The sequence below is a fragment of the Saimiri boliviensis genome, chromosome 9 (assembly GCF_048565385.1).
Source record: "Saimiri boliviensis isolate mSaiBol1 chromosome 9, mSaiBol1.pri, whole genome shotgun sequence".
Classification (NCBI taxonomy): domain Eukaryota; kingdom Metazoa; phylum Chordata; class Mammalia; order Primates; family Cebidae; genus Saimiri; species Saimiri boliviensis.
This window is the reverse complement of record NC_133457.1, coordinates 71891558-71910193: the sequence shown is the minus strand read 5'-3', so window position 1 is coordinate 71910193 and position 18636 is coordinate 71891558. Positions and strand designations below refer to the sequence as shown.

Below are 18636 nucleotides of genomic sequence, written 5' to 3'. Positions count from 1 at the left end.
TCAGTCAGCAAATAAAAGTTGTTCATCTTAGTTGCTAATGGGACCCACTCTACTAACTGAAGCTTTGTGTAGAATTCATAGGGCAAGATGGTTTCGAGTAACAAATCATTCTGTGCTTTTCTTAGGAGTTAAAAGCTCAGGAAAGCTGGAGATAAATGAAAACCTTAGTCCCACTGGCACTACACTAGGGGTCAGGAGAGCAGCAACATCATAAGACACGGGGTGGGGCAGCCCAGGCAGGAGCATTCTGAGCTGTGGGGGAGGGGGCAGCCAGGGTGGGGTATTATGCGGTGTGGGGTGGGGCACTGTGACACACAAGCCTTGGCTCCTACTTGAGCCAGTGGGCTTTAGTCTGTAGGTGACTGCAGAAGGAGGAACATTTCCCTCTGTACTCTCTCAGAAAGTTGTTTCTCTCAGCACTTGTTGGGTGCATAACTTATTCAATAAGCCAGCAGGTCTTCACCCTCCCAGACAAGTAAACTCAAGGGAGGTGGTGGGGTGTGGGCCTTGGCATTAGCCCCCTGCTGGGGCAGGGCAGGCAAAGAGCAGGCAAGAGCATTTCTGCAAGTTCAGCACAGCTTCTGCCTAGGACAGTGGGAGTGCATGGCCAAAGTGGTGACCAGAGGCACAGGTGGTGGCAGACAGGAGTAGAGGTACATTATGGGGAATACACTGACCTGTTGTGTGTGGTGCCCCAGGGCCAGCACCCATATGGAACAGCATTAGGGGTCCATGTGTCCCTGTGAGACAGAAATCTATGAGGCAGCTGGGGACACGATGGAAGGAGCACTGGTGACTCCAACTGCAGAGCCTGCTAAGGTGACTTTTGAAGTTGGTGAGGGCCTTCACTTGGAACAGCACCAGGGCTCGGTGTGTCCCTGTGAGACAGAGGTCTACAAGGCAACTAGGGACACAATGGAAGGAGCACCAGTGGCTCCAACTGAAGAACCTGCTAAGGTGACTTTCGAAGTTGGTGAGGGCCTTGACTTGGAACAGCACCAGGGTTAAACAAACAGGAATTTATCAGGCAAAGAGAAGAGCTCCCAAAGACACAATTGTTATTCCTTTGGAACACTATGGCCAGCAGGAAAGGCCCAAGACCTAAGGCAAGAACTGAGATGAGGCCAGCTAGAGAAGGGGTCTGAAAGACACATGAGGCAGAGAGGACACCTAGACTGTATATTTAACATCTGAGGCTAGATAATGCCCAGAGAAGGGGACTCCTACAGGGCAAGGTTTCTTTTTTCTTTTTTTTTTTCCCCCTGAGACAGAGTCTCTCTGTCTCCCAGGTTGGAGTGCAGTGGCCTGTGTTCAGCTCAGTGCAAACTCTGTCCCCAAGGACAAGGTTTTCTTATAGGGACAGGTGGAGAATTCATCAGGCTTAGATCAAAAGAATCTCAGATGACGACATAGGCACATCTAAGAAACTCCTCTGTAACACCATTCTGTGCAACCTGGCATCCAAACAGGGCTTGATTCTGCTCGAGAAAATATAACAGGCCAGGCACAGTGGCCCACCACTTTGGAAGGGCAAGATGGGCAGATCATCTGAGGCCAGGAGTTCAACACCAGCCTGGGCAATGTGGTGAAACACTGTCTCTACTACAAGTATAAAAATTACCTGGGCTTGGTGGCACATGCCTGTAGTCCCAGCTACTCGGGAGGCTGAGGCAGAAGAATCGCTTGAATCTGAAAGGTAGAGGTTGCAGTGAGCCAAGATCATGCCACTGCACTCCAGTCTGGACAACAATGTAAGACTCCGTCTCAAAAACAAAAAAGCAAAAGAAAACAGAACAAATGATAACAAGTACATGAAAAGGAGCTCAATGCCATTAATCATTAGGGAAATACAAAAAAAAATTTTTTTTAGATGGATCCTTCTTGCCTCAGCCTCCCAAGTAGCTAGCATTACAGACACCTGCCATCATGCCTGGCTAATTTTTCTATTTTTAGTACAAATGAGGTTTCACTATGTTGGCCAGGCTAGTCTTGAACTCCTGACCTCAGATGATCTGCTCACCTTGGCCTCCCAAAGTGCTGAGATTACAAGCATTAGCCACCACACCCAGCGGGAAATACAAATTGAAGCCACAAATCAAAACCACAATGAGATACCACTGCCTGCCCACCCATTAGGATGGCTATAATCAAAAAAGCAAACAATGGTTGGGTGCAATCATTGTTTAGTGAAACTTCATCTCTACTAAAAATACAAGACTCTGTCTCAAAATAAATAAATAAATAAAATTTAAAAATAAAAAAAAAATGCTGAGTAAAGGAAGCCAGACACAAAAGGTCATGTATTTCATGACTCCATTTATATTAAATGTCCAGAGTAGGCAAATTCATAGAGACAGAAAGCAGATAAGTGGCTGCCAGGGCCTGAGGCAAGGGAGGAATGGTAAGTGACTGTTTGAGTAGTATAAGCTTTCTTTTTGGGATGATAAACATATTTTAGAACTGTATAGAGGTAATGGTTGCCTAATATTATAAATGTACTAAATGCCATTGAATCGTACACTTTAAAATGGTAATTTTGGTGCATACCTGTAGTCCAAGGGACATGGGAGGCTGGCTTGAGTCCCTGAATTCTGGGCTAGAGTGCACTCTGCCAATTGGATATCCACACTGAGTTCAACATCAATATGGTGACCTCCCAGGAGCGAGGGACCACCAGCGGCCTAAGGAGGGGTGAACAGGCCCAGGTCAGAAAGTGAACAGGTCGAAAGTCCTGTGCTGATCAGTACACCTATAAATAGCTACTGTACTCCAGCCTGGACAACATAGCAAGATCCCGTCTCTACTAAATAAATAAATGGGCCAGGGACTGTGGCTCACGCCTGTAATCCCAGCACTTTGGGAGACCAGGCAGGTGGATCACAAGGTCAAGAGATTGAGATCATTCTGGCAACATGGTTAAGTACTATCTCTACTAAAAATAGAAAAGTTAGCTGGGCTTGGTGGCACACGCCTGTAGTCCCAGCTACTTGGGAGACTGAGGCGGGAGAATCTGAGACAAAATCATGTCACTGTACTTTAGCGTGGCAACAGAGTGAGAATCCATCTCAAAAAATAAAAAAATAAACAAAACGGTTAATTTTAGCTTAATTTGAAGAACATTGGTTGCAATAAGCCAAGACTGTGCCACTGCACTGCAACCTGGGTGACAGAGTGACACCCTGTCTCAAAAAAAAAAAAAAAAAAAAAAAAAAATTAAAAAAGAACATTGGCTGTCAGAGCCATTTAAGTCACTTGCAGTCATTGCCTTCTCCACCCAGGTGAACACCAGGTCTCTGCCTAACAAAGGCAGGGAGTGGCAGCTAGGGAGATTTACCAACCCCACGCACAGGCGCTGAGGCATAGCAACCCTCCACTGCCTCTGTCTTCTCCACCTCAGCAACTCTCTCTCTGCCTGGTGATGCCACAGGTGCCCCTGAACCCTCAGAGGTGTCAGAGCCAGAAACTGGGGCAGAGGGCCAGCTCCTTAGCACTGACCTTCCCTTGAGCTCACTAAGTGGTTCCTTCATGGGTTTGCACAGTCAATGCACCAGCCTGTCAAAGTGCTAGCACCTTGTTCTGCTAGAGGGGCCCAGACAGATAAATGAGATCCTCTCAGATATTCCATAAATACTGACCACATACTGATGGCCTACTACGGGCCAGCACAGCACATGGGGTTTGACATGATTATTACATTGCATCCTCATGATAACTCTGTGAGATAGATATCGTCAGGGCCACAGTAGGATTTTTGTGGGTCTGAGACACCATTGCCTATGTAAGCTCCTTCTTCTATACAAAAAATACTAAAAATTCTATTTTACAACAGAATTAACATAGGTATACTTAATATTGTCTTAATATTATATAATAATATTATATATTAAGACTGCTCTTGCCCAGGTTAGAAAGCAGTGGCACAATCTTGGTTCACTGCAACTTCTGCCCCTGGGTTCAAGTGATTCTCCTGCTTCAGTCTCCCAAGTAGCTGGCATTATAGGCACCTGAGTTTTGTATTTTTATTAAAGACAGACTTTCACTATGTTGGCCAGACCGGTCTCGAACTCCTAACCTCAAATGAAAGGCCCCCCTTGGCCTCCCAAAGTGTTGGGATTACAGGTGTGAGCCACCATGCCTAGCCAAAAAACAACTAAAATGTTTTTATGGACCCCTAAAAGTACCATGGGACCTAGAATATTGAGCCTCTTGTGCCTGATGGGTGAGTCAGTCCTGGATATTATTGTTATTTCACAGATGAGAAAACTGAGGCTTAAATTACAGAGCTAAAAAGTGATAGCTTATGGAAGGAGCAGGATTGGAAAAAAAAGTGGCAGGGATACATTTATGGGCAACTGATTTTAGAAAAGGGTGGAAAGAAAATGGGGGAAAGAATAGTGTTTCCTAAAATGGTACTGGTACAGCTCAATATCTGCATAGAAAAAAATAAAGTAGACCTCTACCCACACCACATACAAAATTAACTAAAAATAGATCAAAAACCCAAGTGTAATAGGTAAAATGGTTAAACTCTTAGAAGAAAACATAGATGTAAATCTTCATGGTTTCTTAGCTATGACACCTCAAGCACAAGTAACTAAAGGAAAAATAGATAAACTGGACTTCATCAAAATTTTTTTCCATTTTATGACACTATGACAGAAAATCAAACAACAACCCACAGAATAACAGAAATATTTGCAAATGTCCTACCTCATAAGGCTGTAGTATACAGAAGAGATTAAGAACTCCCACAATTCCACTTAGCACGGTGGCACATGCCTGTAACCCTGGCACTTTGGGAGGCCAAGTCAGGCAGATCACTATGTCAGTAGTTCAAGACCAGCCTCACCAATATAGTGAGACCCTGTCTCTACTAAAAATATAAAAATTAGCTGGGCATAGTGGCATGTACCTGTAATTCCAGCTACTTTGGTGGCTGTGGCAAGAGAATTCTTAAACTCAAGAGGTGGAGATTGCAGTGAGCTAAGATTCCACCATTGCAGTCCAGCCGGGGTGCAGAGGGAAACTCCATCTCAGGGAAAAAAAAAAAAAAAAAAAAAAAGACCACCCACAGTTCAAATATAAAAAGACAAATAAATAATTCCAACATAAAAATGGGGGCTGGGCATGGTAACTTATGTATATAATCTCAGCACTTTGGGAAGCCAAGGCAGAAGCACCACTTGAGGCCAGGACTTAATTCTGAGAAACATAGCAAGACCCCATCTCTATTAAAAAATAAAAAATAAAGAAATTTAAGAAGCTAGGTATGGTGGTTCCCACCTGTAATGTCAGTAATTTCGGAGGCCAAGGCAGGTGGATTGCTTGAGCTCAGGAGTTCAAATCCAGCCTGGGCAAAATGATGAAACATCGTCTCTACAAAGAAATACAAAATTCAGTCAGATGTGATGATATGTGAGTCTCAGCCATTCAGGAGGCTGAAGTGGGAGGATCAGTTGGGCACAGAAGGTTGAGGTTCCAGTGAGCCGTGGCCACATCACTGTACCCCACCCCAGGTGAGAGAGGGAGACCTGTCTCAAAACAAAAAATTTTGGCTGGATGCTGTGTCTCACATCTGTAATTCCAGCAGTTTGGGAGGCCAAGGTGGGTGGATCACAAGATCAGGAGATTGAAACCAGCCTGGCCAATATGGTGATACCCCATCTCTACTAAAAATGCAAAAATTAGTTGGGTGTGGTGGTGCACGCCTGTAATCCCAGCTACTCAGGAGGCTGAGGCAGGAGAATCATTTGAACCTGAGAGGTGGAGGTTGCAGTGAGCCGAGATTGAGCCACTGCACTCCAGCTTGGGTGACAAAGTGAGACACTGTCTCAAAAAAAACAAAAAACATTTTTTAAATTAGTGGGTATGGTAGTGCATTCCTGTGGCCCCAGTGACTCCAGAGGCTGAGATAGGAGGATCCTGTGAGCCTGGAATTGCGAGGCTGCAGTGAGGTATGATCATGCCACTGCACTCCAGCTTGTGCAACACAGTGAGACCCTGTCTCTTGAAATACATAATTTTTTAAAAAAGTTTTAACATATGTACACACAAAAACCTGTACAGAATGTTCACAGTAGCATTATTCCTAATAGCTGAATAGCAAAAAGTGGAAACAAGCCAAATGTCCATCAACTATTGAATGGATAAACAAAATGTGGTCTGTCCATAAAATGGAATATTACTCAACCATAAAAAGAAATGAAGTAATGATACGTGCTACAACATGGGTGTACCTTGGAAACATCACACTTAGTGGAAGAAGCCAGACACAAAAAGCTACATGTTATTTGAGTCTATCCATAGAAAATGCCCAGAATAGGCAAATTCACTGAGACAGAAAATGAATCAGTGGTGTTCAGGAACTGGAAGGAAAGGGAATGGGGAGTAACTGCTAATGGATAAAGATGTCTTTCTGGGTTGATGAAAATAGTCTGGAATTAGATTGTGATGATTTGTGCACAACCTTATGAATATACCAAAAACCACTGATTTGAATGCTTTAAAATGGTGAGTTTTATTCTATCTCTATTTATGGTATGTGAGTATCTTTATTTATAAAAAGTAAAATTATTGTAGTAGTTGTTGTATAACTATAAACACACTAAACACAGTTGAATTGTATACTTCAGAGGGTGAATTGTATGGGATGTGAATTATATCTCAAGAAAGCTATTACCAGGAAAAAATTAGGCTGGGTACGGTAGCTCATGCCAGTAATCCCAGCACTTCGGGAGGCCAAGTCAGGAGGATTATGAGGTCAAGAGTTTGAGACCATCCTGGTTGACATGGTGAAACCCTGTCTGCTAAAAATACAAAAATTAGCTGGGCCTAGTGGCATGGACCTGGTGGTGTGAGTCTGTAGTCCCAGCTACTGAGGAGGCTCAGGCAGGAGAATTGCTTGAACCCGGGAGGCAGAGGTTGCAGGGAGCCAAGATCTTATCACTGTGCTCCAGCCTGGGGACAGAGTGAGACTCCATCTCAAAAAATAAAATTTCCTTTAAAAATTTATAGGATTAGTGTTTAAATATAGGTCTTTCCATTCCTAAAATAAATACTTTTAACTGCTCTACCACTCTGCCTTATTTGCCAATTCGCTAGACTCAGAGGGGCTCTTTACCTCCCTGCATTCAACACACAAACTCCTTTTCCTCTCCTACCCTGCCCTTGAGCACCAAAAAGCTCCAGTAACACGGTTTCTTCTTTTTTTAATATTTTATTTTATTTTATTTTATTTCCATGAAAACAGAAGCACTGTATGGTTTTTTCTTTCTAAGCACAGTGGTACCCAGCTCAGTCACTCCTCAAAAGCGCTTAAGTACCTACAATCCAAAGTCCAATCTCTTTCCCTGAGTTATGAAAAAAGGGAAAATAAAATAAAGTCATCCAATCTCCTTAACCTGGAAACCAAGGACTCTCAAGATCTGGCACCATCTTTGTTTTCCTAGGACCCTACTCCACGTGGCCAAACAAATCTCCCTGTCCTTCCTTGAGTCATGTCCTTTCCTTCTGTCCCTGTACTTGCAAAACCCACTCTCCACCCCTCCACTGCATGGCTAAATCCTGACTGTCTGCACTGATGCTACCTGGCACTGTCTCTGAGTTCAAAGAATCACATACCCATGCACGATCATGAATTGCACTTCCTCCAAGCTCTCCTGGGTCTCTATCCCTCTACACATTTCTCCCTGTATAAAAGTGCTTAGACAGATATTCCTTGAGGACTACATAGTTAACAACACAGTGTCTGGCACATAGCGGTACTCACAAAAGTCACACCAAACCCACTGAAGTGAATTCAATCTTGACTCCAATCATCCCACTGCTCTCTTCTCCCTAGTAACTAGAAACACTAAACTACAGGCAATTTAGACATGATGTTTAGAATTATAATGAATGAAAACTGGTTACAGTCACATTCACTTCATGTAAGTTAACCTCTGTGAGCTCTATTGCCTTGACTACCCAGCTGTTGGTTGGCATACCCTGCTCAGCCCAAGGGGTGGAAATGTTCCCCTAGCACAGTGATGTCAGCTGCAGTTAAAGGAAGAGAATGAGATCAGGACCTGAAGTACCAGCAACTTCTTGAGTGATTCAGGCTACCATCTCAAGGGGGCCCTCTCCTGCCTATTCCTGAACTCCAACTGAGACAGCCACGGGGTTGGGAAATCCAAGGGGGTGTGCTACAGTTGTGCTCTGACAAGGTGTCAGCAAAGAGAGCCAGACAGAGTTAGGCCAACCCCTTCTCTGTGTTTCCCATGATTGCTTCATTGTAAATGCCTCTTGATTTCCTAACCACTGCTGCCCCCAGTGCCCTAATCTGCCACACCCTATGATACACAAACCCTACCCTATATAGCATTAGAAATACATCCCAGCACTATGGGAGGCCAAGGCAGGCAGATCACGTGAAGCCAGGAGTTTGAGACCAGCCTGGCCACCATGGTGAAACCCCATCTCTACTAAAATAAAAAAATTAGCCAGGTGTGGTGGCATGCACCTGTGATTTCAGCTACTTAGGAGGGAGGCTGAGGCAGGGGAATTGCTTCCACCTGAGAGGCAGAGGTTGCAGTGAGCTGAGATTATGTCACTGCACTCCAGCCTGAGTGACAGAGTGAGACCCTGTCTTAGAAAACAAAAACAAACCAAAAAAATGTGATTTTAATTTTCTAGTAGCCAAATTTTAAAACGTAAAAATAAATAGGTGGAATTAATTTTAATAATACATTTATTTTATGATCAGCCACAGTGGCCCACTCCTGTAATCCCAGCAGTATGGGAGGCTGAGGCAAGAGGATAGCTTAAACTCAAGAGGTTGAAACCAGCCTAGGCAACATAGTAAGGCCTCATCTCTACAAAATAATAATAATAGGCTGGGTGCCGTGGCTCCCACCTGTAATCCCAGCACTTTGGGAGGCCAAGGCAGGCAGATCACCTGAGGTCAGGAGTTCGAGGCCAGCCTGGCTAACATGGTGAAACCCATAAAAAATTAGCCAGGCATGGCGGTGCATGCATGCAATCCCAGTTACTCAGGAGGCTGAGGCAGGAGAATCACTTCAATCCAGCGGGCAGAAGTTGCAGTGAGCTGAGATTGCACCATTGCACTCCAGTTTGGGCAACAGGAGTGAAACTCTTGTCATTATAAAAATAATAAAAATGATAACTAATAATAATGTATTCTGTCTAGTCCCGTATACACAAACTATTAGTACCTGAATGTATAATAAGAATTAAAATAATTTTTTTTTCATATGGAATCTTACTCTGTCACCAGGCTGGAGTGCAGTCGCACGATCTCAGCTCACTGCAATCATGAGTTCAGTCAATTCTCCTGCCTCAGCCTCCCGAGAAGCTGGGACTGTAGGCACCCACCACAATACCCAGCTAATTTTTTGTGTTTTTTAGTAGGAACAGGGTTTCATCATATTGGCCAGGATGGTCTTGATCTCCTGACCTCGTGATCCCCCAAACCTTGGCCTCCCAAAGTACTAAGATATTAGGCATGAGCCAGCATACCTGTCCCAGTATAAAAATTATTAATGAGATGTTCTACATTCTTTTTTCCACACTAACTCCTCAAAATCTAGTGTTAACTTCATACTTGCAGCACATCTGAAATCAGACAAGCCACATATCAAGTGCCCAACAGTGACATGTGGCTAGTGGCTACTGTGCTGGAGAGCTTAGTGTTAGTATCAGACAGCTTAGCGCCTGTGCCTTGAGCAGTACTGTCTCTGAGGGCCTAACCAGAGCTTCCTGTGCCCTGAACCAAATTTATGTCTAGACCAATCCTCTTTCCTGTGCTCTAGGCTCAAAGAGCCAGCTATCTGTTTGTCATCTCCACTTTCCTGTCTTACAGAAATCTCTGTAAGTTCATCAAAACTGCATTTGTATTTTCCTCCCCAAAATTTATCTTCCACAATCCACTCCAACTCAGTCAATGGCACCACAATCCAGCCAGTTGCTGGAGGTAAAATCCAAGGAGTCACGCTTTTCCTTCATCCAAATGGTCATAAAGTCCTGTCAATTCCACCCATATGTATATCTATTCACCTGAGTACATCTCCACTACTATTGCCCTGGTCCAGGCCACCATCGTCTGGACTACAAAATGATTCCTAACTAGTTTCACTCCTACCTTCCCACCTTCTCACTCCACGTCCACACAGAGCAGCCAGAGGGATTGCACCACTCCCCTACCCACATTCCTCTACCAGCTTCCTGATGCCTTCTAGTAAATTCCAAACTCCTGGCCTAGCTTTGCCACACCCTTCACAACTTGCTCCCTGCACCTCGCTGCCTATGATTCTCCCACCAGCCACATGCCTCAAATCTGCTAAGCTTGTTTTCACTTCCTGGTCCCTCTCTCTAGAATGCCCTTCTTCCAGACCATTGCATGGCTGGGTCCTTCTTATCATTCAGGTCTCTGAGGGGACTTCCAAAAAGTCATGGCATGTACAAGAAAGATAGATATAGTGATTTGCATGAAGGTACAACATGAAAATACTGTCATTTAAAAAATATTTTTGCATGAAACAAGCAGTTCAATTCAAGGTTAAATTCCATACTAAAGTATAGCTTTTAAATGGAACCCCGTGTTATTTAAGAGTGTGATTTGGCGGGGGAGGGACTGTGGGGTGATGGTTCTCAATTTCCTTTCTCCTGTTAGTGAAGCAAGATCTAAACCAAATGTTTTGAAGCTTATCAGAAACAAGATAATTTAAAACATATACAGTAAGGATTGGGAATATACTGACATGGTAACTGGGAACATACTGACATGGTAAGTGAGAAAAGCATGGCACGTGAAAGGTATACTGTGGCTGCCTGGTGGACACTGTGATTCAAGGGAGGGTAGGGGTCAGCTGTCAGTGGTGGCTGACTGCTGTGACCACCTGGGAGTGTCAGGATGGTTGTCCCATGTTTTGTATATCAGAATACAATGCTTTAGAAATTATCTTAACTAGAGTAAATACTCTAAATTAAGTCTTACTTCTTGGTCACATGGCTTCTAGAATGGAAGCTTCACTATTAGAAAATTACTGAGGACATGAGGCTTTAGGAAAAGAGAAAGCAGGAAACGTATAGTAAATGGGTCTTGTGGCCTCCCCATAGTTTGGCATTTCACAGCTTTTTACAGAATGTCAGGCCACTGTAATGACACAGTGTAGGGCCTTTACAGAATGCTTTCTCTCCCTCAGCAATACATAGTTCAGGTACTGAGGTACTTATATGTCTTTCCATGGCTTGAGAGCTCATTTCTTTCAGCACTGGGTTCTATTCCATCATCTTAACATAGCACAGTTTATTTATTAATTCACTTACTGAAGAACATCTTGGTTGCTTCCAAGTTTTCAAAACTCGTAGCCATCTTATTGTCTTAATTTGCAATTCTCTAATAGGTTTTTCATATGCTTATTTGCCAGATTTATGTATTCTTTGTTAGAGTTTCAGTTCAAGCCTTTTGCCCATTATTTAATTAGACTTCTCCTTTCCTTTTCTTGAGTTTCAAGTGTCGTTATATTTTAATTTTTTTTTTTAGAGATTGGGTCTCACTATGTTGCCCAGGCTTGTCTGTGAAACTTCTAGCTAGGCACAGGGGAGAAGCGGTGGAGGCCCTGGTCCCAGCCTTTCTGCATAGAATCATCTCCTGCTATGCCATCTGTCTGGGGCCTTCCTGGAACTTTATTCCTGTGCCCAACTTCGTTGAGAAGATATTTTTCCTTCAATGTAGAAGCCTCGTGGATGCTCTTTGGATGACTGTCACACGTGAACTTAGCATTCCACATTAAGTTGGCCTGTATGCACTTCATTTGGCCTGAATTAGGCCTAAAGAATCAGCAGGACATTGCCCTTATCCAGGCTGTTCTTCTAGAAGCCACCAAGGAAGATGGTGAGGTGACCTGCAGCCAGAAAGACTTTCCAGGGTGGTGTTTTGGGATAGAAATTCCCATAAATTCCATGAGGCCATTTCTGTGTTTGAAAAGCCCAGTGGAAAGTGACTGGTGCAGTGAGGCTTTCTCATTCTCCAGATCCTGCTCCATGTCCTCAGTGATAGGCAATTCCAATACCGGTTTGTGGAGCCAGTGTCACCTGCAGCCCTGGGTGCACCAGGATCTCTAGATTCAGCACCAGGGCCTGTGACAGCATCAGGGGAAGAGCCCCCTCCAAGAACAATGCTGGAGCTACATCCAGTCCCAGAATGTCCCTGGCCCTGTCCTGGGACTCAAGAACCATCCCAGTGAGGAGCTGCCTGACAGCATGGTTTTGCATGCCAGGCTGCTGGTAGAGCAGCTGACTCTGATAGATGCAGTTAGCCACTGGGCTCTGCAAGGTGGGAAGGGGGCAGATTCTGCCTCTGAGACCAGCAGTTTCAGACCAACCATTCCCTGACCAGCATCCAGTGTCAGGTCCTCATCTTACTAACCACATGATCTGGATGAGTTTTCTCACCCAAAAACGTTTTCTGTCCATATGTGGATGGTAGAGATGGGACACGAACAGGGCCAGCTGCACAGAGTGACTGAGCAGGTTGAATGAGAAGGGATTAATAAAAAGCAGGGCAGAGGCCTGGCCCATGTGATGGAGGCCTGAGCCAGGTGGTGGTGGCAGTGCTCAACCACAGGTCATTCACCCCACTTCCCAGTAGCCCCACTAGCCACAACACTTATTAGGCACCTGATGCATACTAGATTCTATGGCTTATATACAAACAGAGCCCCTAGTTGCAACTGCCAAGAGGAATGTGCATCCAAATGAAGAGAAGAAGCAGGGCACTGATCAGGATGCGAGGAAAATGTGGCATCAGGATGGGCAGGCCTGAGTCACCTTCTGGTTCACACAATGAGTGAGGATGGCTTCCGCAAAAATGTCACTCTCTCTTCCTGTCCATGTTGAGTTCTGGGCCATCATGTATTCAGGGCCCGCAGTGAGCAGACAACCAAACCCAGAGGCCTCCATGATCTGAAGACAATTTTATAGCTTTCTGAGCTACAACTCAGTCCGTCTGGGATTGTAGGTGACTCTGAGCTGAGGTTTGCCGTGTCCCTGACACTTTCCTCCTCCCCAAGATCTATTCAAGAAGGTGGTGTCCTATGAATGCTTGGGCTCCAGCTGGCCCCAGCTGAATAAGATGATCAAGGAGCATGTGTCACTCACTGTCTGTGCCCCTATTACCCAGTTTCACAGTGTGATCAACTGTGTCATCACACGTTACTTTGGGGACCACAGCATGAAGGCCTGGGGTGAGGTCCAGGGTGGTGCAGCACTGGATTAAGGTGGCCAGGGTAAGCCATGGGAAGGCCTGGGGATTCCCTGAGATGTGGTAACTGTCTCTTCTCCATCAGCTCTCAGGATTGGCATCTGTGGTCTAAGCCCTGCACATCCCCTAGGTGCTTCGTGCCAGAAGCTCACTGACATTGACTCCCACGGCCCAGTCGTGGCTGTTCACTTCCTACCTGGGCTCCTCCTTGGGTTGAACAAAAATCCTCATGTGTGACACCCATTGGGCCCCAGCTGTGCCATCCTGTGGCTCTCTGGGCCTCTCCCTCACCCAGACGGGGAGACATCAGCTCAAAAGGCTGAAGCTAGAGAAGGTGTAGCTCCAATGATGGGCCTCAGGGCTCATACTCTTTCCTCCCAGGAGAGCCTTAGCACTAGAAGTTCTCCTAACCCCACACCATCCTTTCTGCTATGAAAATCACTTCAATCAATTGACTCAAGAAGATGTAGGGAGTTTTGACCTGGGGTGCCTCATTTCACAGGAGCCCCAGGATGGACCACAGATCTCCTCCCTGATAAGATTCAAGATGCTTTCTCAATGATGCAGGGAGATTCTTGGACACCAGGGACACTAGAGGCAGGGGTAAGCTGGTGGATGAAGTCTTTAAGCTGTCCTGGAAATTTAAGTCAGGATTTCCAACTAAGGACTAAGGAATTTTGAAACATCAGGAACAGGTTGAAGTAAACTGGAGGCCTTTCAGGTGTTTGAACACAGCAATGAAACTCTGTGCCCAACCGATTTCTAAGCTGTGTCAACACACAGTGGCTCAAAAGAGGTGGGGATGAGGCCCAAGGGACCAGCATGAGACCTCCCACCCTTATCACCTGGGGCCAGTGGGTCTCAGAACACCCCACTGGCAACTCTTATCAAGGCAGCTGGGTTCCATTGGGATCTCAAATAAAAGGAATTTTAACTCACATGCCTCCACCATTATTTCCAAATGTATCCTTCTTTCTTTCCTCTCTGCATAAGAGCAGCTCCAGAAAATATAAAGATCTGTTCAGTAAAGACATTAAACTGAGTGGAGACCTGCTCATGAAGGTACAGTGGAAACTAGAAGATGAGAGATCCTTCTGCATTGTAGAGCATGGAAAAGGGTGAGGTTGGAAGGGGTACTGGCCCTGGTGTATTTCAAATTTTCTTACTGAAAATTGGCTTGAAATACTGCAGCAGTGTCTATTCTGGACCAACAGGAAGAGCGGTGTGTTTGTCAATGGGCAAGTCTGGGCATGGGGGCAGCATGCCCTGGAAATGGAATGTGGTGATGGTTGCTGAGCTGCTGAGCGAAGGTGATGAGCTGCAGCATTGGCAGGGCTCTGGCTCCCAGGCTGGTCCATTCTGCTGGCATGGAGCTTCCTCCAGGCTGTGGGTTGGACATGGTAGATGAGGCTTCCTTCCTTCCTGTAACTTGCCTAGCAGTTCCTCAGGAAGCCAGTTCCCTGTTTCTGCTTCTGTCTGCACTGTAACTCCATGAAGATGAGCCCTCTACCTGCACCAGCAGTGAGGACAACAAAGGAACCTCATGCGCCAGGGAGTCCAACATGCTCTCCAGCTTTGGGTCCCAATGGGCACACTCTTGGGACAGACGTGCATGCATGTGTGTGTGTGTGTGTGTGTGTGTGTGTGTTTGCTGAGACTCCCCACTCTGCCCTTTGCAGACACCAGGAAATAATCACATCACAGGACGCTCACTGGTTAGCACTGAGACATGCTCCAGTTGGCTCATGAGAATTACCTGGGGACTCACATATCCCTAGGGGATGTTTCCTGACCAGATTTCAGAACCTTCCATGCAAAATGAAGAAGCATCATGTCACCCCATTCTGGAAAAAACCCTGCTTTGTGACTCAGAGACAGCCCCTCAGGCAACTACTCTGTGTGAAGGAAGAGACAATTCTGTGCAGGGCACTTCCTTGGAAAATCATTGGGGAGGTAAAGCCTTTGGCATTGCCTCAAACCCAGATTATGGGGCAGAGACTCGAGTGGGGCTAAGACATGCAGGTGCCACTCAGACAGGTCTCCTGAGACACACTGTCTGACTCCCATCACAATGGTTTTTGGCTGGAGGTCTGGACACTCAGGCTCCAGAAAACATGACCCTAATAGGGAGTGGTGCTGGGGTGTGGGGTGAAAGCATCTGGGAAAGGTCCTCCAGATGGTGTTAGAGTCGACCTCTCTGTGAGGCCAGTCCTCCAGGGCCCAAGGGCAGTGAGGTTGGGGTATAAATGAGTCAGAAGAGAAGAGCTTCTCTGACTTTGTTCTTGACCTGGCAGGTGATGATCTCTGGCCACCCAGGAGAGGAACCCCCAGACAGCCCAGATGAGGGTGCAGAAGCAGAAGGAGGTGAGTGAGCCTGTGGCTGCAGGGAGTCAGAGGACAGGGCCCCTCCTTCCCAGGGGAGGCCTCCATCTTAAGAGAGTAGGGACTTCTTTCCCAGCCCTGGCTTACTGTGGCCACAGGACTTGAAACGTCTCCATTTGTGAGACCTGAGCAAGGGCCAGGAGAGCTGGGCTCAGAGTAAATGTGGAGAAGGGTAGAGCTGGGGCCACACACCCTTGTGACTTCTTAAAATTTCAACCAGAGAGGTAACTAGAGGAGTGCTTGGTGGCCCTGGAGGCCAGCTGGGAAAGAGGAAGGAGAGTATTAGGAGAGGCAGCTGCTCCAAGTTGGAGACCTGAGGAGGGAGTCTGGGAGACAGGGGTTGATGGGATTTCATGGGACAGAGTCTTGGGCAGGCACCTAAGGGCCAGTGCTCATCACAACTATTCCACCGTGGCACAGGGGGTGGTCCCCTTCCTGGGGAGTTTCCTCACCAGGTGATGCTGGACACTGCCATGAAGGACTATGTGGATGTAAGTGAGCCTGGAGCAGGCAGGATGGGGACCAGGATCCTGAGGCTTGGGAGGAGAGGATCCTGAACTGAGCCCTTGATGTGAGCCCTTAGCAAACCTCCTCTCCTGAGAACCCCATGGCTGCCCCTCTGAGTGGGGGTGTTAGGCCCATCTCATCCTTAAATAATGGAGGCTCTAGGCAGCCACCATTCTCTGACCGTGATTGGGGAAGCTGCAAGCTGTCTGACTGCCAAGGTTTCTGCCATATGGGCTAAGCAGAACTCAGCCTCTCCCTTGGATGAGACCAATGGCAGAAGAGTAAAACTGAGCTTCTTCAAGACCAGGGAATTCCTGAGTGGCTGAGCACATTATTTCTACAGGCATCCTCAGTTTCCAGTGTGCCATGAGAGAGGGCTGGGGCCTCTGAGATCTCTGAGCCTCAGCTTCCATGTCCCTTTCTCTACAGCCCCGTGCCTGATGCAGGTCCAAGTCCTGTTGGGTGCACATCCCCTGACCCTGGTGACACTGGCAGCAGCATGTGAGGGGTTGCAATTGGGGCTGGTCATGGGCCAGGAGGCTTTTCTGATGGACTAAGTTTGCCTTACACGAAAATGTGATTGAAACAGAAAAGGAGGAAGGTGAACATCTGGGGGTGTGCAAGGGTGGGGACATGGATGTCAAGAGACCCCACTGTGCAGGACACTTCCTGGCTCCATCCCCTGCATCTCAGATTTATTGGAGGGGTGTGATACACAAAGGAGGAAAATATGTATCCCAGTGGAGGGTGCACGTAGGGGACTGGAATGAAGTACTAATTCCTGGAGATGGGGCTATTTACACCCAACTCTCAGAACAGGTGTGTGATGCATGAGGCCTCTTAAGAAAACAGTCCCAGAAACCAGCCCCTGCTCCACCCTCCCCAAGGACACCCCCTTCAGCATCTTCTGCCAAGGCCCTGTCAGCATCCTGTCCTCTCTCTGTCTCTAGGGAGGTCCAAGTCCTCCAGGAGATGCATCTGCTGCAAATGGCTGCAGAAAACTACCACCTTCCACCTAAGGAGCCATTTTAGGTCTGGTTCCAGGCAATGGGGTGGCTCAGTGAGAAGAGGTGAGGGTCTAGCAGATGGGCAGAGGGAAGGGAGAGGCCATCTTATGGCCAGCTACAGAGAGCCTGTGACCATGGCTCCCTGGCCAGCATCAGGCTTTGTTGCATGGAGACTGCTGGAGCCCCAGGACTCCAGCTGGGCAGGCATGGATAAAGAAACTCTGGTGTGGCTCCTGGTGGCCTCACAGCTTCCTCTCTATTCTACAGCTACAAGCTGCCATGTGGCTGAAGCTCCAATTCCAGTAGGCCTGCATCACACATTCAGCACCTGCAGTGGCTGGGACCCCACCAGGATGCTGCCCAGAACATTAGCTCTGCAGCATCCTTGACCCAGACAGCAGACACCAGGGGACAACCTCTAGGTAGATGGCAGCTCAGCTACATGAGGTCCGTTCCTGCTGCTGAAGACCAACAGCTCCTGCTGACCGGGATCAGGCTTTGGAACTCCTACAAGTGCGACAGGAGACCATGATCATTGGTTAAATGTCCTCTTGTTATAGTTGTTAAGTTGGTTATTTTTAAAAATTTTTTCAGTAGAATAAAACTATGAAAAATGTCCTATAGCTGCTGGAATGATAAAAGTAACTCTAATGCAATAACAGTAAGGCAATCTTTTACAATTCTTAGTCTGTCACATTTGGGACAATATCAAACTCTAGAGATTGTGCACAAGAGAAAAAAAAACCACCCAACAGCTTATAAGGAAGATTTGGTCAAACATACATCTGATAAGTGGTTGTCTTTGTACAGGTCTAAGCAGCAAACTTTACTGACATAAACAAAAAACAAAAGTGAAATTATTCACCAAACCAAAATGGGCAAAATAACTTGAATATACTTTTCTGCAAAGAAAATATAACATTGAAAACAACATCATTACTCATGAGAAAAATGTCAACCAAAATAACACACATACAATTTCACTCTAATTGAAATGAATGTGACTAGAAACATAGAAATTATTAAAAGAGAGAGACAAATGTTCATGTTGATTTCTAAGGATGGGAACTCTCACCCACAATTTGTGGGAATGTAAATTAGTATACACACTACAGAAACAAGTGGGAGGTTGCTCCAAACATTAAAACTACAACTACCATTTCATCTATCTACTACTGGGTACACGTTCCATGCAAATGCAATAAATACATGCAAGACTTATCTGCTTTCCCATATAGACTGCAGCACCATTCACTGTAGACAAGATAAGAAATCGACCTACTTATCCATCCACAGAAGAAGGGATAAAGAAAATGTAGTATATGTACACACATGAAATATTCTTGACCAATCCAAGATGGCCAAATAGGACAGCTCTGGATTGCAGTTCCCAGCAATAACACAGAGGTGAGTGATCACTGCATTTCCAAACAAATTTTTACTGCCCACAGACCAGGAGATTCCCAGGCAGAAAAGCGC

The 18636-nt window shown here is 46.0% G+C and overlaps 1 protein-coding gene across 1 annotated transcript; it reads left to right on the top strand.

Annotated features, from left to right (window-relative positions):
• The first annotated feature begins 777 nt into the window (after nucleotides 1-777).
• LOC101030295 (ral-GDS-related protein) lies at nucleotides 778-17579 on the top strand. The gene is given in 13 exon segments (XM_039479710.1): nucleotides 778-973; nucleotides 11590-11762; nucleotides 11794-11898; nucleotides 12033-12223; nucleotides 12225-12334; nucleotides 13071-13246; nucleotides 13248-13286; nucleotides 14255-14379; nucleotides 15565-15625; nucleotides 16064-16098; nucleotides 16580-16651; nucleotides 17101-17172; nucleotides 17330-17579. Coding segments are annotated over 13 exon segments (1605 nt in total).
• Nucleotides 17580-18636: the final 1057 nt, after the last annotated feature.